Source organism: Scomber japonicus, chromosome 11, assembly GCF_027409825.1.
Source record: "Scomber japonicus isolate fScoJap1 chromosome 11, fScoJap1.pri, whole genome shotgun sequence".
Classification (NCBI taxonomy): Eukaryota; Metazoa; Chordata; class Actinopteri; order Scombriformes; family Scombridae; genus Scomber; species Scomber japonicus.
Genome location: NC_070588.1, coordinates 31,174,859 through 31,198,513, shown reverse-complemented (window position 1 = coordinate 31,198,513; position 23,655 = coordinate 31,174,859). Strand labels below are relative to the sequence as shown.

Sequence of the window (23,655 nt, the reverse complement as noted above, 5' to 3'; positions counted from 1 at the left end):
ATTGTACTCTACAGATCTAACACATTTAACAACATTTACTTAAAGGCCCTTCAACTTGCATTGTCAGATATTTGTGTATGTTGATTCTCCTGCTGTAAAGGTCAGGTTTAGCCTCAAACAGACTGAACCTGAGCTGCTCTTACGTGTATTTCCCTGCAAACATTGAGGTAAAACCAAACCCACTAATACTTTGACTTCCTCTTTCTTCACCACCAGCTGCCAGCTGACGTGACAGCTGTCAGTCCACTGAGCTGAGACATTTTATAGCAAATATTTCTACTCAGCAAAGCCTCACATTGCTCCATCCATGCTGTTAGACTGAGGGAGATGAACAGAACATGTTATTCACGTATATGTACAGCTATAACTTTCTTCGTGTAATGATGATGTGTGTGTAAGTGGAACTCATTCATTGAGGTCACTAGTTTTGAGTTTTTACTCATTTCTATTGAATGTTAAGCTAGTTGATTATGAGTACATTCATTCAACCTTAATTTCTTCATTTCTATTTTATTTCTTGTGTAATGAGACAGATTTTAATGCATGAGTTGACTCAAAATCAATCAACTTCCTCTCCTGTGAAAATAATTCTGCACTAAAGAGGAAATAATTGTTATTGCAAGTCATATTTCTAACATTGTGTTCACTTATTGGGACATTTATGAACATGTTTTGGGAAAAGGTTACATGCGGAACTGTCATGAATCTCTGTGGTGTGACAAGGATATGCAGGTCTGTCTGTCCTGAGGAGAAACACTACTTACTGCTCAGCTCAGCCACAGAAAGTACAAACCACTGTTAAATACAGGAAGTGCTGATCAGCAGCCGCCTCTCTTCCTTTCTCTACTATACAGTTCGGTGACTGAAGACACGTTTCAGTCCCTGCAGGCTCTGACAGGTTTCTTCTCAAGGTGGTGAGTAGCTTCATTCATTTAGCAGTTTCAAAGTGTTTTTTTCTTCTTTCTTTTTCAATTGTCTAGTTTTTGTTTGATGTCTAACTTTGCTTTTACTGAAATATGAAACATCATGGTAAATCATCATTCCATATCTGTGAATAGGAAGCTATATGTTATAAGGTGCTAAGTGAAGTAATGTGAGTTTAACCACAGTTTTAGTACAGAACTTGTGGTTTTACCCTCTACAAAGTCATACTATACTATTACTACTATACTACTGTAAGAATCAACACTATTTATAGTCAAATTCAGGAAATTACACATTTGTGTCTCACAGTTGTTGGTTATTGTGTAATTCCATGTACAGAAGGAAATGTCTGGGATTGAAAAGTCAGTCAGTATTGAAAAGGCTGTTGAATTAGTTCAGATAGAGATTGATGTCATTTTTTCATATGTCATCATACATGTAAGAGCAGTGGTTCATAGTCTCATAGTACATATTAATATCAGTCAGAGTCTTTTATGGTAATTCATAACTAATTATACATGATAACAATGTGGACTGACAGAGTCTTTGAGATACTAACACAGTTATTTATCACATGTAACCTCTAACACACACACACACACACACACACACAAACACACACACACACACACACACACACACACATCAGGGACACGTTGTGACCACAGACTGTAGTTCTCAGGCCAGAGGAGAGGTAACAGTGTTGTAATGATGTTAAAGATAAAACTAATTTAGTTATGTCAACACAGAGATAAATATGGTAAATTATGTTACGTTTTTGCCACAAAATAATCTACATTTATGCTAGAGTACAGCAGCAGTAGCAAATCATGTCATTCATGTACATATAAAATACTCCACAATAGACTAAAAATAACAATGAAAAATATTGCTGGTTGGTTGCAGTTTAGCAGATGATAAAGTGTATGAGTCCAGATCAGTTTGTGATGAGGTAAATCAATCTCTGATACAGAAACAGACTGATCCTCCTCCATGGTGCACATGAAAGCCATATTTTTAATGTAATTATTTGATCAGTTTTTACATAATAAATCTTACCAGGGAAGGCTGAAATAAAGTAGACTGTCCTCTCGAAATACTGTATGTCTAACATAGCAGGTGTAATGTTTGTCCTAGCATGCTAACACTCGCTATCAAGCAATAAACACAAAGAACAGCTGAGACTGAGGAAAATGTAGATATATGTGTATGTCATTAAAACTGTGACACTAGATGAAAAGTGAAGTTATTGTAATTCATACAGAGGCGGATGTGAATGTCTGCACTACATTAGTTAGAGTGAAAACCACTATGAAGTTTATATTTAAGATAGAAATGTCCACAACCAGTGGTATGGTCACATCAGAGCTAATGTCTAAGTTCTGCAAAGACCCGTGAAACTGTAACTCACACTTTTATTATTAACAGCTGACATGGCTGCTGTCAATATCGACCAGGCTGAGGTCAAACACAAAAAGCAGAACTTTACATTAAAGCCCCTCAACTCTAAACTGATGTGTCAGATGGTTTGTTACACAGAACTATGTGAGAAGTCGACCTTAGGGCGCTTTCACACCAGCAGCAGTTGGTGCACAGTAAACAGTCCATTCAGACCAAAAGCTCTTATTCGGTTCATTTTCGTTGGTGTGAAAGCATCAATCGGGTGCACACTAAATCATATTGACCGAGACCTCCAAACAGAGAAGGTCTCGGTCCGCTTGACTCCGCACCAAATGCCGACCTACCGGAAGATGAGGGAACGCCAATCAGACCAATCTTGATTCATTTGCAGGTTGAATATGGACCACACCACAGTCTGTATGCTACATAGTAACTATTTTACTGCCTGGTGCGGACCAAATAATCAAACTAGTGGTGTGAAAGTGCCATTAGAAACTGTTTGGAAAAGGGCAGGCACATACAAGTCACAAATCCAGCAAGCTCACAAGGTGACTCTGAATCAGGATCTATGTGTTGAGGGAGATAAGACAACTTAACTCTTTATTTTCTTTTTCATAATTTAAACTTAAATTGTTTATTTTGCTTTATTTCATTGGTGTATATGTAGTTTTCCGGGGGGGGGTTTAACTTTTTTTTTTATAGTAAAAATACTGTATAATTAAAATCATTCACTGAGCCTCACAGGTTTGAACTCCAGTCATTTGGAAGCAACAAACCAAAAATATAAACAGGATATAGTTCAACCTCTAAATATATCTGAATGCATAATCTTGTATGGTGTATGCAGGATGTGGTGAATAGTTTGACTTTTATTTCTGCTGATAAACAATAACAGAACATCTTGTCTTGTTGGTTTCACAACATGTTTTTTTCCTCCTGACTTCAATCTGTTCATGTCAACCAGTTAGTAAAGGAAACAAGGTCATTATGAGAAGGCTTGTATCCATACTAGCACAAACCAAAGCAAGTGTAGAAGAATCTTAAGACTTTTAACAAACAGTACATACAGTGCTTAGAAGTATATATGGGTAGGTCTCGTATGTAGACACTGCAATTTTTCCATAGTCTGCCATTCTGCAAGCTGTTGTATGGACAGACTGTGAAACTTGGATTGATCATTGGTCTCTTGATGTCCTTGCTTACTAGTCTCTATGACAGATTTACAGCTGTGCCTTTTCTTAACTGTACTCTAAGTGGCCAAAAGGCATTTGTGTACAAGTACATCTAAGCTCATACGAGGGAAAAATACAGCTGCACAGTTGCTGTCTCCTATAATATGTGTCTAAGCCTGAAAAGGACATCAGACTTTCACAAACTAAATAATCAATATTTTATTTCAACATATTGTGTAGCCTAATACTGTTTTTATTGCTTCTCTATTATGTTCTTTCACTAATTAACCACTTTAATTGTCTTTTTGTGTCTTTATCTGCAACAGCCTAATGCTGCTATAGATTTCTAATCAGATTATAAGAACAGTGGATCATTTATCAGGTGTATGTTAACTGTACTAACTCATGACATCACCATGATATGTTATCAGAGATTAAGAGAACATGCTACATTGAAATACTAGTATTTATGTTTATGTATAATACTACAGCCAGTATGTTCTCCTTTAAAATTGACATCCCTAGTTCCCTAGGAAAGCTACAATGATGGGCTTTTTTTCTGGAGACCATTGTGAAAAAAAGCCACATTATATCTACTTTAAGTACACAAACATACAAAAAAAAATCAAGGAGAGTAAATATTTTCTATAGGTACTGTATAGACAAAAGATAAAGTTAATTACATAGATAGATAGATAGATAGATATATAGATAGATATATAGATAGATAGATAGATAGATAGATAGACAGATAGATAGATAGATAGATAGATAGATAGATAGATAGATAGATAGATAGATAGATAGATAGATAGATAGATAGATAGATAGATAGATTTTTCATTTGAATGGCAACACCATATGAAAATATGTGGTGTACAATCAGACTGTGGTGATGTGACGGTAGGGATAGAAATGGTGCTACATATATAAAATTCATATGGAAGATTTAGATTGTAATTTGTTACAATATATGTTGAGTTATTACTGCACACAAAAAGGTTGCCATTGATCTCCCAATGTACCAATTTACACACAGGGGCGCATTAACATCACTGGAGGCCCCTGCGCTACAGGACTTTATGAACCCCCCATCCCTAAGTGGTTGACACACTATATTTTGCCTATAAAAACTCAATACAAGGTCATCTTTGGCTCTGTGCCATTTATGTATGTACCAATGTATGTACCGTTAACTATGTACGTTTCACTTTTGAAAATTAGCTAACATATACTCACACACACAATTACATCAGCACAATACTTCAATTAGGCTAATAATAACTGTTCCATAGGCTATGCAACAAATCAAACATATTGCAAGCAAATAACTGATTCATCTGTGTGCCATTTATTTATTTAATGTATGTAGGCCTAACATTAACTATGTGCTTTTCATGTTTGCAAATGAACCAATATGCGCTAACACACACGTGCACACACACACACGCACAATAACATCACAACCAAAAGCGGTGTGAACGCTTCATTGTTGCTAACTATTAGGCTATGTGTCGTCTTGCCTGTTGCTTTGTGTGCTGTCTACTAAGCTGCGTGTAGTATGGTGTGATTTTGTTACATTGTATCAAAATGAATGATATGGGGGGGGGGGCTCTCGGTGTTGCACCATCCCCAACACTTTTACCACCAGATGTCACTGTAGTGCAGCGGCATGTGCGTTACGGTCGAGTGTTCATTAGCCTACATAATTATTCTCAATTTTTAGAGGCCCCCCCATGGTGGAGGCCCTGGGGCTGTAGCCCAGGTTAGCCCGTTCATTAATGCACCCCTGCTTACACACAATGTAATGACTCATGAGTTTCTACATGGACTTTAGTTTGTGATTACAAATAATTGTGGCCTGTCCCAGTGCAGATATTGTCTGTGACGCCATGTTTCTTGACAAATATTTGTATGTGTTGCTTCACACTGGGTGTTCTACAAACTTTAAATTCCTTAAAATGTATCTGTTGTTTTCTCCGGTGTGTTTTTGAAAAAATTCAAACGTTACCTGTCAGGTCTCATTTACTGCAGTGCAGATGGAGAGAGAGAGAGTAGTGTTCAGACTTGAGACTTTGACTTTTAAGTTGATCTTGATCTGATCTCCAGCAGCACTGATAAAGCTTTCCACGCCTTATAATACACAGAGCACAGGTGAAAGTAGCAAAAGCAAAACAAGCACATTTCATCCGGTGGCCCAGTCAGTGTTGGTATTGATCAAATACCTGCAGATTACCTGTGTTTTGGTCATTTTGTTTTTACTGCTACAGTTGTTGGATGTTTACTCACTGCTCAGGAAGCACTGTTGCGCCAGGTTTGCACCAACACTGCTGTTATTGAGAAACTGTGTCTCCTCCTCTGTACAGATGGGAAGCTACAGGAGCATGTCCTCCTCTCACCACAGACCCAGATATGTCAGCTGGTGTATGGACTCTCCACCACCCGTGGCTACAACAGGTAAGATCAACACACTCCCAGAGTAGGAACAGAGAGACTTGGGTCACATTTAGGGATTTGACAGATTGTAATCACATGGCGAACATCAGAACATTGCTTGGTCATTGTCAGTCACATACACACGTCCAATGAAGTGGATTGGCATTTCTAAGAGTTATTAAATATTAATAAAAGATGTGTATAAGGGTTAATTTCCCTAGTCTGGCATCAACAAAGTGAATCTTATTGATGTTGATACACGCCTTAATTTTTTTAATTTAAATATACATTTTCTGACATTAAGTGAGAAACTGCCCTTTTTTATGACCTGTTCCTGTTTTCAATTGTTGTTGATGTGAACTTAACACTTCCTCCATGTTTCTTGGTAAGCATGAATGCACAGCAGGATTATTATAGTTTTGAAATTTTCATTAAATTTTTAAATAATTTGCCGTACTTGTGGTCTCCTGCTTCTTGGACTTTCACATTAGTAGGATGTTTCAGTTTTAGCTATTACCCCACAAATGTTTCCATTACTCTTCATCACCACACTTTTACTTTTATCTACTACGGGTTCGTAGTCAAAATATTCCAAAATTGGGCTGTGACGTTTTCTGCCTGGAACATCTTCTTTCTAGAAAATCATAAATTCCACGTTAAGCATGTTCTTCTTGTGCATTGTGCAGCAGCTGCTCTGCTGCCATCTGGTGGTACCAGCCCATTATCCCAACAAGTCAAACTGAACACAATACAGTGCAAATGGAGAAAACCAAAATTAAACTAAAACTAAGCTGATTTTATCTGCTGTTCAGTTTAGTTTTGGTTAGTTTTGCATTGTTCATTGTAGCTTTCATTTTGTCTTTTTTAAACTCTCTTTTTATATTTATGTTAACTCAATTATTTTTTCACGCTAGTTTTAGTTATAGTCAACCATAATAACCCTGATACCAGTCAAACGTTCAGACACACCTTCCTTTGAAGTATGTATAAACCTTTGAATGGTTACTGTGTGTACATGTCCACAGTCATGTCACACTCAACCCTCTGCTGCTCTGTTTCTTCTCTTCTTTTCATTTTCAACTGTTTCATAATGATTTCCCTATCACCTCCACTCTGACATTTCTCAACCACTGTTAACTATTGTCAGTGAAACCCAGCACTTTCCTGGAAGATTCACATTAAAATCCTTCCAGCAGCTCCAAGGATGAAATCCCACAGTTCTTGGTAGGCTTTTAATTTGAAATATCTGGAAGTGTTGATAATCATTGACTGTATCTTCATGTCCACCTTTCTGTCCTCTCGGCTCTCCATTTTTCCCTCTTTACCTCTGAGTGAGATATTTCTGGCTCAGCATCCAGACCAGCTGGAAAAATCAGGGTAGAAAAAGTAGAATAATATCCCTGATGTGCATTTCAGCAAGAAAGTGGCAATAAATTAAAATAAATACTGATCAAATACTTATCTCTCTCCTCTTTCTGTAAGCCAATCCAGAAGAATTTTCTCACCAAAATCAACAGTCAGCTGGTGCAGGATCGATCCCAATTCTCCTGCTTTCACCAGCAGAAACGAGTGGAGGAGGAACAGATGCACTACAGCTAACTTTCACATGGGAGACACATCACAAGGCCTTTACACATCCCCATCACACCCAGTGCAACCCACATTCCAACACTGCTTCAACCACACAAAACACAGACAAAGTAAATAGTCGTATTGATGAGGCTGAGGATGATGACATAAGGAAATGTAGAAAAGGGAATTTCACACCTCCAGAGCTGGACAACAGGAGCAAAGAGCCCCAATCTCTTCTTTATCCAGAGGACAACAGCTTCCATCTTCCTAGAAGCAGTCCAGTCATCTCCAGACGCCACAGGCCTGTCTCCTGGCACGGAGGGGGAACTGACACGTCTGCTCCATCAAGGTAACTGCATACATGAAAGCTTCAACACACTCTCTACTGAGGTCAAGTAACATTAATTCAGCCCATTTCAAGTTTTTTTCAAAGCCAATAAAAGGCACTCGAGAGGCCAAAACCAGTAAAGAAATGATTTCATGTGTTGTACTGCATTTATTTACAATCAGTATGCTTTCACAAAACACAGACATTTCAGCATGAAGCCATCATCACAGAACGGGTGACAGCCATGAAACACTTGTAAACTCCACATTACAGGAAAAAAGGAAGTGAAGAAAAATGGAAAGCAAAAGAAAACAGACATTTAAAGTGTTCTGATGGTGTATTTTCTTATTGAAAGTTGTGTTACTGTGATATCACCACTTGATGGCGCCACAGTAAAGATTCAAAATCTTAAAGCTGGTGGCTTTAGGATTATTGACTACAAAACATTTTCAAACATAAGTTTATTACTCTTTTAGTTTTTAACATGTCATATGTGAATGTCCACAGTGTCCTGTGAATGCCAGATTCATTACATTTACTGTGCATGACTCATTTGAAACTTGATTAACATCTACGTGATATAAGGAAACCGGGGTTGAAATGGAAAACAAAGAGACTGTGAGTTTTTATAGTTTTTATACAGATTTAGGATTTTATAGCTTAATACAAGAAGAGAGGCACATTAAAAAATACTTGTTGGGTGTACAGCAATCTATCCTCAAAGAGTACCTTATATTTTCACTCAACCATCAAACATGCAGTTCTTTGGTAAAACATTGATTCATCTGATAGCTGCAGGCTCTAAGTGTACATGACTTTATGATCTATGATCTAAAGCAGGCCTGTTATTCCTAGTCTGTAAACTACTAAGCCTTTAGTTTAAAATGTCAATCTATTCTGTTATGTATTACTTATGTCTTCTTTAGCAGGCATGCTGGGTATTTTACCCAAGGTTTTTTGTTTTTTTTAATCTTGAGCATTTTCACTTCTACATCCTTTTTTGACTAAAGTGAAACATTTCTGTTCCTAGCTTGGATTCCCCAGCACCTGTGCCTGGTTCAGTGTCCCTGAATCAGCTTGGGTGCCTGACAGCCACCAGTATGGAGGATTTGGGATCCAAACCCAGCTCCAGTCGCAGATCATCCCAGGTCAAGGAGGTCAAGGAGCCACGCTGTGTCTCGGTTTCATCAAATCTGAACCATTTCCTCAGTGCTGGGATCCACCTTCCCTTCAGTGGACAGCAGGGATTGGCTGACGAGCACAGAGGACAGGGCCTGACCAGCTGTGATGCCCTGCACACATCAGGTAGATTAGGATGAATTATTACTGGTATCTACTGACATTGTTGTGCCTGCATTTATATACACAGAGTACTTCCTAACCCTAACCCTAATCCTAACCCTAACCCTACCAAACAGTCCAAGGTTATGATTTGATGTTTGTCAGTTTGACAAACTAGCAAAGCTCCTGTGTTTGAACTACACATTATTTCTTATACAGGGAATATTTGCTACAGGAATTGTTATTGTCACAGTCAAAATATACCCAAAATAATTGACAGTCTGCATTTGATGAAGCTGAAGATTTAAAAAATGGGAGCAGTGAGGTGGTGGTGTTACCACAGTCAGCCAGGTATCTCAACCAGTTTTCTACTCATGTAGGTATAATTACAGCAGCCCTGAGAACTCATCACTCTGCAACTAAACATATACACATAGACAAAATACAATCAGATGAAAAATACTGTTCTTCACAAATCTTACAAGACTTGCATAATATAAAATGCACAACCAAATACAGAAATATAAATAGTTTTAACAAGGTTCAGTTTAATATTGTGATTGCATGATTCAGATATTATTGCATCAAATCTTCTGTTTAAGTTAAGTTCTGTCTAAGCTCTCTATGCTGTATATTTTAATCAGGTTTTAGGAGGACATATTGGATATTTTAGTCTGGGTTTTTTACACTGGGCCACATCTAAGACAATTTTCTGTCACGACACACAATAAAGTCTCTGAATCTGAAATAAAACTGAACTGTTTGCAGGTCTCTCTACATCAACACAACACAGCAGAGATAGAAGCAGCAGTGGTATCCCAGAAATCTCTGCAGAAGTCTTCAAGACCACTTGTGAGCTGGAAAAGGTGTGTTACGAACCAGTTCTCTGAATTGACCAATTTACTTTGGTGGATTACTAACCAGCTCAGTGCAAGTGCTGTTTTTTTTTAAGTGCTCTTGGTATATTATAGATGTAAAAATGTGTAAAGAAGAGGTAGAATGTGCACTGGAAAATGTCACAGTATGAAGATATGGAATGTGATCATTTTTAACACAATAGATGAACATTTTGACATTGGAAACATTTATATTTGAGTGTTGATGTCACAGCCAGACCTGGACTAGAAGATGGCAATCTGTTTCATTTCTTGGGCTCAATGAAATTATGATTTGCATCTTGTCATCAACTCTGGATAATAAGCAAAGCAATGTGAATGTGTTCTTTCGCAACACTGCTGATGATAATGACTGTGTGTGCAGGAAAACGCTCATTTCATTGTGGTGGACATGGTGCTGGATGTGCTGGAAGGTGCAAAGTGGACTCTGAGCTTTGATCGATGGACCTCCGCTACGGATTCACAGCAAAACACATGCCGCAAGACGCGCGCACACACAGAATCTGCACTGGAACTGAAGCAGAGACGTAAGGCATGCAGACGCAGTACAGTGAACGCCAAACAAGAGGTTAACATGAAGCATGCTGTTGGAGACAATAAGACATCACACAGAAACACACACTTATTTAAAAGTTATGCACACTGGCACAATCCGAATAAAGAAGAGGAGGAAGAAGGGAAAAAGGAACATCTGCCAAAGACATTCTCTGTCCTCTCCACTGACAGTGGATTTGAAGGTAAAAATGGTTTTAACTGTATATTCACAGGGGTACAATACGATAAAGACAAATATTATCTGTGTTAATTAATTTTTTTGGATTAAAGACACACTTCTTGATATTGATACACTCAAAATTCCCCAAAGTAATGCTTCACAGAGTGAAGGTTTCACAGAGTGGAAAGAGATGATTCTTGTTTATGAGTCCATTCAGATTTCTTAAGAAAAATATATCATTTAAATTAATTAGTTCACAAGTTTTCTGTTTTGTTCATTTGTTTTCTATAGTGGTGTGTTTTCTGAGGTTTGGCCTCCGTGGTCCTCCGCAGATATGTCTCATTTTCAAAAATCCTGCAAAATCCATGAAGTTTGATTTATTCACTAAAATCTGTAAACAGATGATCCAGATGAGAGGAGCTCTGAGTTGTTAAAACATTGATAATCAGTTACCATGCAGTCATGCACCAATACATTTTAAGCAAGTGCTTTGTCCACTTTGTATTACTCTGGGTTTCTCCTAATAAGATGCTACAACTGAACATCTATCAAAGCACTGAAGAACATCTGCCTGTGAGTTTTAAGTAGTATGAGTGCATCATTATGAAAAGCAAAACATGTTATTTGCCAGACTGATAGAAATGTACAGTAGAAACACACATCTGGAGTAAGAAAGCAGGTGCTGGACCAAATAAAAAAATCTGCAAAAAGTCTGCACACTGTAGCTCCCAGTGCATGTAGATTTAATAAGATAACACCAGTGACGTTTCGAGCTCAATGCTCTTCTTCAGCCTGATGCTTTGCTATTGTGCTCTGGGGGTCCCATTTATATTGTCTGTACTCGTATTATTTATTTAATTTTGCACCTATTTGTACACCTGTAAAGTGTTAAGTGGGATTGGAATGTCATGTGACCTGGACCTTTGTGAATTTAAGATGGTGACTATTCAGTTGATCTTTAGTCTGAAGGACAGTATTGAGCCCCAAACGTCACTTGTTGTATCTTATTAAATCTACCTGCACTGAGAGCTACAGTGTGCAGACTTTTACAGTTTACATTTGTTTGCATTTTTATCTTCTTTCTGGTTGAAGAACCCTTGACTTAATTGTCACACGTGTTACGTCAGGATCATCATCACATCACATGACATATATCATCTCTCTGCTAATAGAGAGAGAGAGAGTAAGAGAGGGGAGAGTGACATGAAACAAAGGCCCTTTTCTAGGCTGGTCTTGTGGCATGTCAGGTTTTTGAAATGTTCTTACTTTTATTTTTCTAGTCATTTAATATCTGGCATTCCAAAAATAAAGTAAATGTGCTCGCACTCAAAGGAGTACTTAGACAGTATTTGTATGTACTGAAAGCACTTTAATACTGGTGAAATACTTGAGAGAAAGTTTCATATAGTAATACGCTTTACTATTTATTTTCTTCTTATTTAACATTGCATTATATATGAAAACAACACAAGGATCATATTCTATGTTTTCATTTCAGACTGTGGAGTAGACACTATGTTGACACAAAGAGATTCTCTCAGAAAGTAAGAAAAACACAATCAAACCCTGCATGCCTGCTTCCAAATCTATACATTTATTCTGATTTTGTGATTCCTGAGTCAATCTGTTGTGTCCCCTCTCTCAGTGCAGAGTGGCTGGCCCAGCAGCTGGTGGTGGAGTTTAAGAAGAGCTGGCTTCCTTTCAACAGGCCTCAGCGTGGCAGGCTGAGTCTGCGTAGCTCGCTTCAGGAGGTGAGAACATGTACAGCAAACAAATCACCAACAGTATAGGTGTGAGTCCTTAGAGCATTTAGTTTTATGTCTAGCCTTTGTCCCCAGTAACCAACCATGAGACACAATCTTGAGCTGGAAACCTCTCCATCTTTACCAGTTGCCAGGTACCGGTGATGTGGCAGTGAGCAGCGAGAGCCTGGCTGAAGAAATCAGACTGAGGACCAGGATGAGAGGATCCCTGTGTTGGGCACCTCCACGCTTCCAGATTATCTTCACTGTGCAGCCCACACACAGGTTTTCATTACACTCAAAAACACCATATACAAACCTTCATAGATAGATAGATAGATAGATAGATAGATAGATAGATAGATAGATAGATAGATAGATAGATAGATAGATAGATAGACAGACAGACAGACAGACAGACAGATAGACAGATAGATGCAAATATGGGTTCCAAGTGGGTTTGTCCACAGTTCCATGGTGGCCCCATCTGTGTTCGCCCATACTGTATGAGCTTCAAGTGGGTTCTGACTGGGTTTCAGGTGGGGCCCAACTATGTGAGACCCATGTCGGCCCTATATCTTTGCTCATATGGGGTGTAACTGGGATCAGAATGGACCTTAAATGAGGCCCATTTAGCCAGCCCACATGGGCTTCACAGTCCCATGTGGGCCATGAAACCATGTGGGACCTGCAAAATTGGTCCAGTTCAAGCCCATGCCCACTCAGTACGGCTGACTGACTCTGTTTGTTTCTTTCTTCAGACGCAGTGATGTAGTGGCGTTACAACACTTCCTGTGTGCAGGCTGTGGGACAGAGATAGAGCCCAGTGAGTATTGGACCGTAACAATCACACTGAACAGCTTTTTTCTTTATTTTGTCAGAAATACAACAGAAGAGCAACAAAGCCAAACAAACGCTATCTGATTTCATGCTGCAGACAGTGTGTAGATGATATAGTGAACTTGGTAGCAAAGGGGTATTTACACAGAGCTATCTGTGGAGCATGTAGTGGCTGCAGAGTCCACTATTTATGGACTCTATAGATAGAAAAAAAAACAGACTATTAACATAATTAGATCTTAGTAAACATTCAAGACTTATATGAATAAATGCTTTTTAAACTTGATTTTTGGTTTTGGGACAGCATTCTGCACCACTTTGGTAGACACATACAGTATAGTACTTTTCATCATTAGTGGTGAAGTCTGCCTTGACATGCACAAATGGATCGCAGGTGTTTGTAATCCTCTTACTGTTTACTGTTCACTCTCCAACAGCTGCATCAGAGCTGTATCACGTTACTGCTAATGAAAACACAACATTTCCTCCAGCTGCTACATCACATTCACCTGCAGATGTGGTGTGGCTTTTATTGTGAAGCAGTCTACCACTACTTTTTAATACATCTTAGTTATGTTATGTTAAGTTATGTACATGTATATGTTTGGCATCAGTTGGTGATGTTGTTTTACCTTTCAGTTCTTCTATCAGTGCAGGGTACTGAAAGTAGACATGTTCCATTACTACATACAAGTTAAAATACACTGTTGAAATAACAACTGAAATACATTAAACAATTTTTAAAAAGTAAATATGTATTTTTTATTGTCTAGTCTTCTAGTCTATATGATGTATTCTTTTCCCATAGAAATCATTATTGAGCTCAATAATCAGTTTTAGCAAATATTACATCATCTCACAGTGTTTATACTTCACTTCAAAGCTGTGGCCACAGTATTTTGTTCACACAGTTATGATACAATATGCGTCAGAAGTACACGTTTATAAAAAAGTATGTCTGAGTTCTGCTGTTTCTCTCTCTGTCACCAGGGTACATAAAGAAACTGCGGTACTGTGAATACCTTGGCAGGTATGTAGAATATGCGTGTGTGTGTGTGTGTGTGTGTGTGTGTGTGTGTGTGTGTGTGTGATTGTGTGTGTGTGTGTGTGTGTTTGTGTGTGTGGCATCAAGACTAGTGATTTGAGCTGAAAGCTGATATTAAGAAGATACTGTTAAAACCATGTTACATTGACTTAGCATAACATTTGCTTATTAGCAATTACCAAATTCCATGACTATCCAGCTAAAACCTTTACACAAAAAAATCAATCTCATGGTGGAGACCAAAGTTATTAGTATTCGTCCTCCTCTGTATTTCTTGAGATATTTGATCAGGGTTCAACCTGTGGTGATCATGAATATCTGTACAACATTTCAAGGTAATCCAATGATTGCAGAGATTTCAGTGTGGCTCAAAGTGGCGGACTGACCAGCAAACAGATATTACAAATCATTAACAACAGAATGTAACAGATGCTCTCTGGTAAACTTACAAAAAGCCTGATTTATACTAGAACAGTTATCGTATACCCTGCACTTCTTATGGTCTTAAGATAAATTAATCATACTTATTGTAATTGCAATTATTTGGCAGGTATTTCTGTGACTGCTGCCATAGCGGCTTTGAGGCCGTGATTCCTGGTCGAGTTCTTTCCAGCTGGGACTTTAGCAGGTAATAAAACACTACTACAAGTATATATACATGTATATTTATTCATAGCATAATTCAACAAACTCCCAACTCCTTGAGCAGCACAGCTCTGTAGGAATAAGATTTAATCTGTCATATTAATATTTCAGATACCCTGTGAGTGACTTCTCCAAACAGTTGCTGGATTCAGTGTGGCATCAGCCTCTGTTTGACCTGACCAGTGTTGGTAAGACACTCTACAGCAAAGTGAAGGAGCTGGACAAGTTCAGGGTGAGTTAAAAACACAGGAATATTATAAGTATTCTGGTCATGTGTGTCAGTGTGAGGATGAGGATGTAGGAGCTGAGCCTGGATTGTCAGAAGCCAGTGCAGTGATGTCAATAATGTTGAAAATCCCCACTGACTTGTAATGATTAAGAAAGCAGGTCCACAGCTTTATTTCAGTTTACTTTCCTTTATTCTGTCCATCTTTCAGTTTTTGCTTCTAAACGTTTCCTTTCTTTTCTACAGGAACTGCAGGAACAGCTGCTGGGCATCAAGAAGCTGGTGAAAACCTGCAGGTTATCAGAAGGGTAGACAAAATGCATCTGTACATACAATCTGTTGAGTTGTAAACTTGAAGAATTGACTCTGCTTACTTTAGAATTTCACATGATCAACATACACTTAAGTATATTAAGTAATTATATTAAGTATATTTTATGGATCAGATGACGACTCATATGTACAAAGGAGCTGCTTGTTGTGTTGATCACCTGACTCTGCAGCTCCCCTCAGCTCTACGAAGAGTTTCAGCATCTTTCAGCTCATTTTTTAGCCGTCTGGCCCCCAACTTTACTGTTTTGAGCGAAAAAGCTCTTAAAAGCCACTGAACACCACTCGCTCATGAAGCTCATTGGAGCCCCCCCTACATGTGTATAAGACCAGCTGAGCGCCCCCACCCCCCACCTGTACACATTAGCACCAAAATGATATCAATCAATCAATCAATCAATCTTTATTTGTGTAGTGCCAAATCACAACAGAGTTCTCTCAAGGCACTTTACACATAGAGCAGGTTCTAAACCAAACTCTTCAGGTTTTAACTTTAACGAGACCCAACATTCTCACATGAGCAACAGTGGCAAGAAAAAACTCCCTTTTAACAGGAAGAAACCTCAGGCAGAACCAGACTCAGAGTGGGAGAACATCTGCCTCGACCGGTTGGGGTTGAGAGGAGAGAAAGGAAGGATAGAGGAGAGAAGCACAATGAAAATCAACAATGAAGCTAGAAGGTCCGGGACTGGAATCTGTCATCCGGACGTCTACAGGCCCAGATTACCTGTGAGACCAGAAAGCACAGACAACTCTGGGGAAGAAGTTTAGGTTATTGACTGCAATTAATAGAACATGAATGTTAATGTATATAGACGGATGGATAGAGAGAGAGAGGGAGGAGGAGAGAGGAGCTCAATAGTGATAGTGATTTGTTACAAATCTTTAATTGAAAGAATTTACATAATGTGATGCCCACTGACTAACTGAGGACATTTCTGAGGGCAGGCCATGTCTCCCACGTCATCTTTTCCCCTCTATTTCAGTTGTACATACAGTTGGACAAACTGTCCATGGGTGCTGCACACAGTAGTAAAAATGAACTGTTTTTTTTATCTCAGACTCTTCACTTTACCCTGCATACAGATGACTTTGTTTTTCTGACCTTCATTTTGTGTGTACAAAATACAAACAAGAAATACAAGGACATCAAAATATTTCTGAAAAATATCTCATTTAATATGAGCAAAAAATGTAGACATAGTTAGCATTTTTCCTTTAACAACCTGTCAGAGTAGGCCTGTGTATAATAATTCAAGGACATTCATGAAACACTTTTTTCTTTAACAACCTGTTAACAGTAGGCCTGTGCACAAAATGCACAGATAAAAGTAATGTCAGGACATTCATGAAATATTCCTGAAAATGTGAAAAAATAAACATTAAGCCTAACATATATATAAGCCTGACAGTTTTCCTTTAACAACCTAACAGTATGCCTATATCCACACATCCTTACAAAGGAATAAAACAGCTCTTTCATAGATGTCCTGATTTAACTGAAACAGGGTCAGTTTGTTTCATATCCACATGCACATCATGTCAACACAGGTTTTGGAACAGCTGTACACAGTATGTGTAAACGTTATATTAAGAAAAATCAGTAACAATGTCAGCTTCTTCCTTTTTTTTTTTTTTAAACTGTCATTGTGTTCATTCATGAACTAATGGGGGCTTGCATACCTCTGACCAGGGCTGCGATGTTAGGTGCGATGCTTGTGAGCACTCAAAAGATGCCTCTGTGGCTCTTTGTAAATCACTGCCTACTCTTTCAAAAGCCTTTCTAATGTCCGTGGATCTTTTTGACTGTGCCAGCATCTTCTTTCTCTGAAAGAAATCCTGACTTTCACCAACTGTGTCCGGGTGTTTTGTCTCCTGGTGTCATTTCAGTTTAGTTGGCTTCATGCTATCATTAGCTAGTTTCTCGCCACAAAACATACATTCTGGACGGCTGCTGTCCTGTCCTTCGATGAAACCAAAGTCCAAGTAACTTTCGAGATACTGCCTCACTTTCTACTTAGATTCCGATGAGTCATCTGCACTTTTCCGTTTCTCAGACATGGTTTTTCATTCATAAAGCGGAGCACTGAGACCAGAAAAAACATCCATGGTGCATTAGCAACCTGCCGCTTGCTATCTGACAGGATGAATGTGACTGATGCCACTGGTCAGAGATCAGCGTGCTTACTAATATTTTTAAACGCGGACTAAAATGCATTTCCAAGTGGGTTTTTACAGACTTTGATAATTCCATTAGATGAATTCTGGTTTATTTATTTATTTTTACGTTTTTAAATTTTCTTGCGCCCCCCCTGAGATCTCTGGTGCCCCCCCAGGTTGGGAACCACTGGTCTAGTTGGTCAACATCGTGGAACATGTAGTACCTAAATACACCAAAACTTTCCCCCAGGAGTTGGAAGAACTAGATTGAGAATGAACATTGGGCTTAGATTAGTCAAGTGACCACAAAAAACAGCGTATCAACTTAAAAGGTCTTCTGTTAGTTCTGTATTGAACGTATTAACATTTTGTGTGGGTGTCTTCCAAAGTTACCACTTTTTTAATTATGAAATTTGGATAGTGTTTCCTGGCTGATCTGAAGTGGAGGTAGTAACATGACGTGGTAATTATCTACAAAAAGACTGACTTGGGAAGATACTAAATTTGCCTAACTCAGCTAAATATTGGTTTCAATTTTCATTTGTTATTTTGAACAAATGTGCATCTATTCTTGATTTAACTTATAATCTACACATGTAACAGACAACAATTTGCATATGTTTCTAGCCATGTTGTGTAGCTCTCAGGAGGGTAATAATAGTCTGTGGGTCATTCCAGCACTTTGGTCCGGGAACTTTTGGGTAGATCGCCATAAAATTTTGTACGGACATTCCTGCCCCCTCAGCATGCATTCTACTAACTGTGATGATCCCTGGCTGACAGCATGGCTGTAGCCTCTGTCTTATTAAGTGATACCTGCCACCCATGTACTGAAAATGAACCCCAACTGCCCACAAATGGGATATTTGTCAAGAGTATTTCATCTCCTGTTTTTGTGTTTCTGTTCCAGGTTGATAAATGAGTTTGACCAGCTTCCTTGTCACCTGACTGAGCAGCCACTCCTCTTCTCCATGGATGACCTCTATAAGGCGAAGAAGGGTCAGCTTGTAGCACAGGCCAAAGCACTGCTGTGCTCTGGTTTAGATCATGTTGAAAGCTGTGAGGTCAGTCTGATGAACTATAGTCTTTTCTTTTACCTGGAAAATACATGCAGTGTATCCAATCCAGCTGGTGTTACCATGACAATGAGGTTGCATAACATTAACCACTTAACGCACGCTGTTCCGTCTACGGGACGGGACGGATGTTAGGAGGTAGCCTCAAGTTCTTCTGGATGTTTTAAACACCAACCCTTAAACATATATATTCATGCCGTACATCGTTGGAAAGCTTAGATTGTCCTGATTCATTCAAGATCACGACTTATATGGTTGCTCACAGCCGTAATAGTATTAGCGATTAGCTGGGCTAGCCCCTGAGCTAAGTAAGAAAAGCTATAATGCCTACATACCTTCAAAGTCTTCCCTTTATCCACAACGATCATCTTATGACTCAGGACTTTCTGTACAGCTCGCCAAATATCCATTCTTGTGAAATATGAAATCCGTTTCCATAAAACCGAAATACTTTCCTCAATATGTCCATGTATACACCAAGTATTTAGTCCAACACGTAACGTAATAACACAAATAACAAACCATATACGGTCCGTTTACGTCATTTCCTGACCTGCACGTCCATCTCAGAGTACACGTGACTAGATGTTTACGACCGTGAGCCTTTTCTGCTTCTGACGACACCACACACAAGCCAATCGGTGTTTAGGATTAGGCAGTACATGTCTCCAAAGCCAATGAGGACATGTGACCGACAACAATGATGACATGGCTTTGATTGACTGCTGTTCTAGCCTATGGAAATATTCGGTGAAATGAAGTTGATAACCTTTTAGCCAATAGTCTGAGGTTTCCAACCGTGTATGACACTAAGCTATTAAGTTTGGCTGTCCATAAACAAACTCCAAGCGTAACCGGCGTGCGCCCCGTGCGTAAAAGAGTTGAACCATATATCATTACGCACTCAGCATTTTGGTACACGGTTGGTTCTTCTTCGACTTAACATATGACTTATACCAAAATAAACAGATACATAGATAGATAGATATGGCCAAACAAAAAAATATGGTTATATGTAATAATAATAATAATAATAATAATAATAATAATAATAATATTATTAATAATAATAATATGGCGTCAGCTTTCATTAGAGACCAAGATTTTGATTGTAGGCAAAGGGGATGTTATAGGTGTTTTATTGTGGTTATACAGCTTTGGTAACCAAGTGTCCATTTGGAGTCTCCAAAAAGGACCTGAGGAAAACGCATGGACATACCTGTTGAAAAATAATTCTGAAAAATTCATCTTTTGGTCTTTTGACTCCAAATTTGGACTGCATGAAGCCAAGACCTGTGGCTGTGGCCTCATTGTGTCTATATCCCGCTGAGAGGTCCCTGAATGTCTGTACACATGTCATTGTAAAGGCAAACCTATGGGCGAGTAAACAACCCCATCATTGTAACCTCTGCCACTCTTTGTCAGTAAGTCACAGAATCACACAGACACTTTTACAAGAATCCTGAGAGTGTTTCCTTTCCAATGATACCAGACACATCTCTGAGTCTCAAACTATGTGGGATCTGTGCTGCTCACAACTTGGGCATGTTGTTTAGGCTAACAGCATAAAAAACAGGGGCGTGTGTTAAGTGGTTAAGGAAGTTGTCAAGTGATCATTTTAATCCTAATCATATCACCCTAACACTAACCAAGTGGTGCAGGCATGAAACACACTTCCAACTTAATTTTAAGTGTCATGAAAAAAATGGAAAATTTATATTCATGTACGGTATGGTTTTTGTGTGTTTCATGAACTGCTGTTAGACTCTGTTGGTATATGTAATGCAATATATTACGTACTAGAAATCTTCATAGTAGGAAATGCTGAATGTGTGTTTTTTAAATGTATTATTGACTTGTTTAGCTGGACGTTACATTTATAAAAGTTGAGATTGAGTCTTAGAGATTTGAATTAACTTTTTCTGTTGATGAGTGTCAAGAAAAGCCACATTAAATCTACTTTGATTCAATGTTGTAAGACAATGCCAAATGTTTCAGGGCAAGTCAATATTTCAATTGGCACTATAAATATCTGCCTTCCTCAGTGAATAGATTTTCCTTGAGTGTCATCGCATGACCTCAGTACTGAACTTTGGTCATGTGATAACAGAGATTTACTTTGTAATGTCTGACATTTTTGGCTTAAGACAGCAAGCATGGTGTCCACAGGCCTCGAGACATAAAACTGTCAAGAATGAGACACTACACCATCAGCGACACTTACATATTTGTTTTAGAGGAGGAACACTTCAAGATGTTACTTCTGTATTCATTGTGGATTCAAACCTCCCTAATTTCGACTATTTTGTTTTCTTTCACTCAGCTGTGTCTGGCTCGAGGTTTTATCTGTGAGTTCTGCAGAGAAAGAAACGTCATCTTTCCTTTTCAGAAAGATGTATGTAAGCGCTGTCCAGGTAAGCACAGACAATTTCTGATTGCTTTTTTAATTAATTATAGATGCAAAATATGAGATTCTGTAAAATGGGGGCAAACATGCAGTACTGCCATCATATCAAAACTGAGAATATGCATTTTAATTTTTTTAGACTCTATTACTGTAGGAGCTGAGTCACCTTGCTCCTCATAACTAGTTTTTTGCATTTTTGACATTGCCACGTTATAGGAATGGTTTCATTTAATGATTGTTGTTATTGATTAACTATTTATTGCTAACCCTAACCCTTACATTATTACATATCAAGTTTACTAAAGATCTGGAATATTCTTATGGGAATCACCTTAGCAAGTCTGAGCAAACTCATTTGACTTTGTTGTATTGGTGACCACCTTGTTTAATAATAATAATAATAATAATAATTAAATAAATTAAGTCTGTCTTAAACCAACATTGAAAACTGTTTTTCTTGCTGTAATCCTTCCTCATGTTAATACAGACCAGAATATCCCTTCATAATGCACTTATAATGGAAGTGATGGAGGACAAAACCCACATATTATCTGCCGTTTTCTTCGGTTCTGTGGAGCACTTCAGTGTCTTTCAGTTCTTTTGTTTCAGTTTTAGGTGTCATGGTGTTGTTTTTGGCTGCAGCAGCAGCAGCAGCTGTTTTCAGCAAATAAGCTGACAAACTAAGTGCACTCTACTTGCTCAGGATCAAATGACAGGCAGACTTTTGGTGTAACATTTAGCAGCTAAAGAGCCAGACATTTGTTTCAAGAGTAGAGACCAAAACAGTGAAAGTAAATATTGGACTTATGTCCAACTACTAGTTTGAGCTAAATGGCTCCTGTTGCCAGATGCTCTTTGCATGTTGGGAGGCTGTTGGAACTCCTGCCTTAAACTTACCTGTCCAATGAGAGGAGTGAAAGTTCTCACCTGGCTCTGTGTTGTATCTCAGTTCACTTTAAGAGAAACTGAACTCCAGTTTACCAACTCATCCACTGATTCAGTCCAAAGGAAATTACATTGAGAACTTTGGGTGTTTTCATGGGCATTATCTAATTTATCTATAACAAATTAAACTTAAAGATTTTAAAACTGGTTCAAGTCTGCCTTCTATCATGACCCAGCCCAAAGGAGATGACAAAACGGGAGAGACGCAGTGCATGGCCAATAGAAAAATATATTTATTTAAGTAAAGTAACACAAAGTAAAGTAACGCAGGTATGAGGTGTGTATGTCAGTGGTATCAGTCATGTAAGTGTGGGTGTATTGATTATATAAGGTAGAGTGTTGTGAAGTAGACATGAATAAAACGCCAAAGAAACCAAAAAGGTGCGGACACTGGTCAGGGAAGAGAGCCACTGGCAGGCGGCCACTGGCACCTTTATCCAGCTGGGACACCGGGCCCAGGTGCTCCCGATCAGGTTGATGTAATCAGCTGATCACCTCGGGAAAACACAAACCATTACGTCAGCAGAGTGAAAACCCATGGCAGTCTAAGCAGCCTAGGCAGGGCTGCCACACTTCAAAAACACTCAAAAGCTATAGGTGTACTGTACCTTAGTTATTATTGGCTGCTTTAATTATTTCTCCTGTCCATACTGGCAATGTAGCAATCCCTATGTAAGGCATAGGATCTACAGTCCTCGTGCTGTGCAAACTCAGATGAAGCTAAAATGAGATGACAGCAATATGAGTTTGACAAATAAAGTGGGTATCTTCCAAAGTTACCATCTTTTTGGTACGAAATTAGCTCAGTCAGTTATAGCTACTTAACGACACTGAAAAACAATTCAAACATACCTCAGTGTTGGGACCAAAGGATGAAAGCAGGGACAAAACCAATGTAGTAATAAAAAATGTAAAATATAAATATAGTCTTTTCTTTTTACAGTATGCAAGGCCTGCTTTCACAAACTATGTTTTGTGGAAAAGAAGTGTCCTAAATGTGCACGGATCCAGTCACGGAAAAAAACGTTCTGAATCCATGAAGTGAGACATCTGAACATCTGCAACTCAGTACCAAAGCCTTATTTTACTAGTCTCAAAACACCTGTAAATGAAATGTAAATGAATATACTAATCCCTAAATAACTTTATGCTGTAAAATGTTTAACTGTAAACTGTAATAACGCTTATATCTTGCTTTCTAAAAATCCATGTTAGATATTTGAATGCCTCTCAAATAATACTGTATCTCCTGTGAGAATAAAATTGGTATGAGTTACTCTATAACTCAAGCTTTATATACTTCAACACCATTTTAAACTGTTTGCTGTCTTTTTCTTGTTTCTTTACATGGGTGTATGAATGTGTTGTCTGTGTGGTAATCTGCAGCAGTGTCCTAAATCCAAACTACTGTTAGGAGGCTTTTGGGGATGTAGCATGTGCACACTGTGAAAATGACTAAAGTATACCCATAACAGTGAGTATGCATACTAAGTGTACTGTTGATGTACATTATT

At 38.5% G+C, this 23,655-nt stretch overlaps 1 protein-coding gene across 1 annotated transcript; it reads left to right on the top strand.

Moving 5' to 3' along the window:
* The first annotated feature begins 5,863 nt into the window (after nt 1–5,863).
* rubcnl (rubicon like autophagy enhancer) lies at nt 5,864–23,445 on the top strand. The gene is made up of 16 exons (XM_053328443.1): nt 5,864–5,954; nt 7,416–7,854; nt 8,864–9,138; nt 9,883–9,980; nt 10,375–10,747; nt 12,224–12,269; nt 12,371–12,476; nt 12,616–12,752; nt 13,229–13,293; nt 14,298–14,337; nt 14,903–14,980; nt 15,109–15,229; nt 15,470–15,531; nt 18,624–18,777; nt 21,113–21,203; nt 23,085–23,445. The coding sequence occupies exons 1-16, from the start codon at nt 5,864–5,866 to the stop codon at nt 23,171–23,173; spliced, it is 2,265 nt and encodes a 754-aa protein (XP_053184418.1). The 3' UTR covers nt 23,174–23,445.
* The last annotated feature ends 210 nt before the right edge of the window (nt 23,446–23,655 follow it).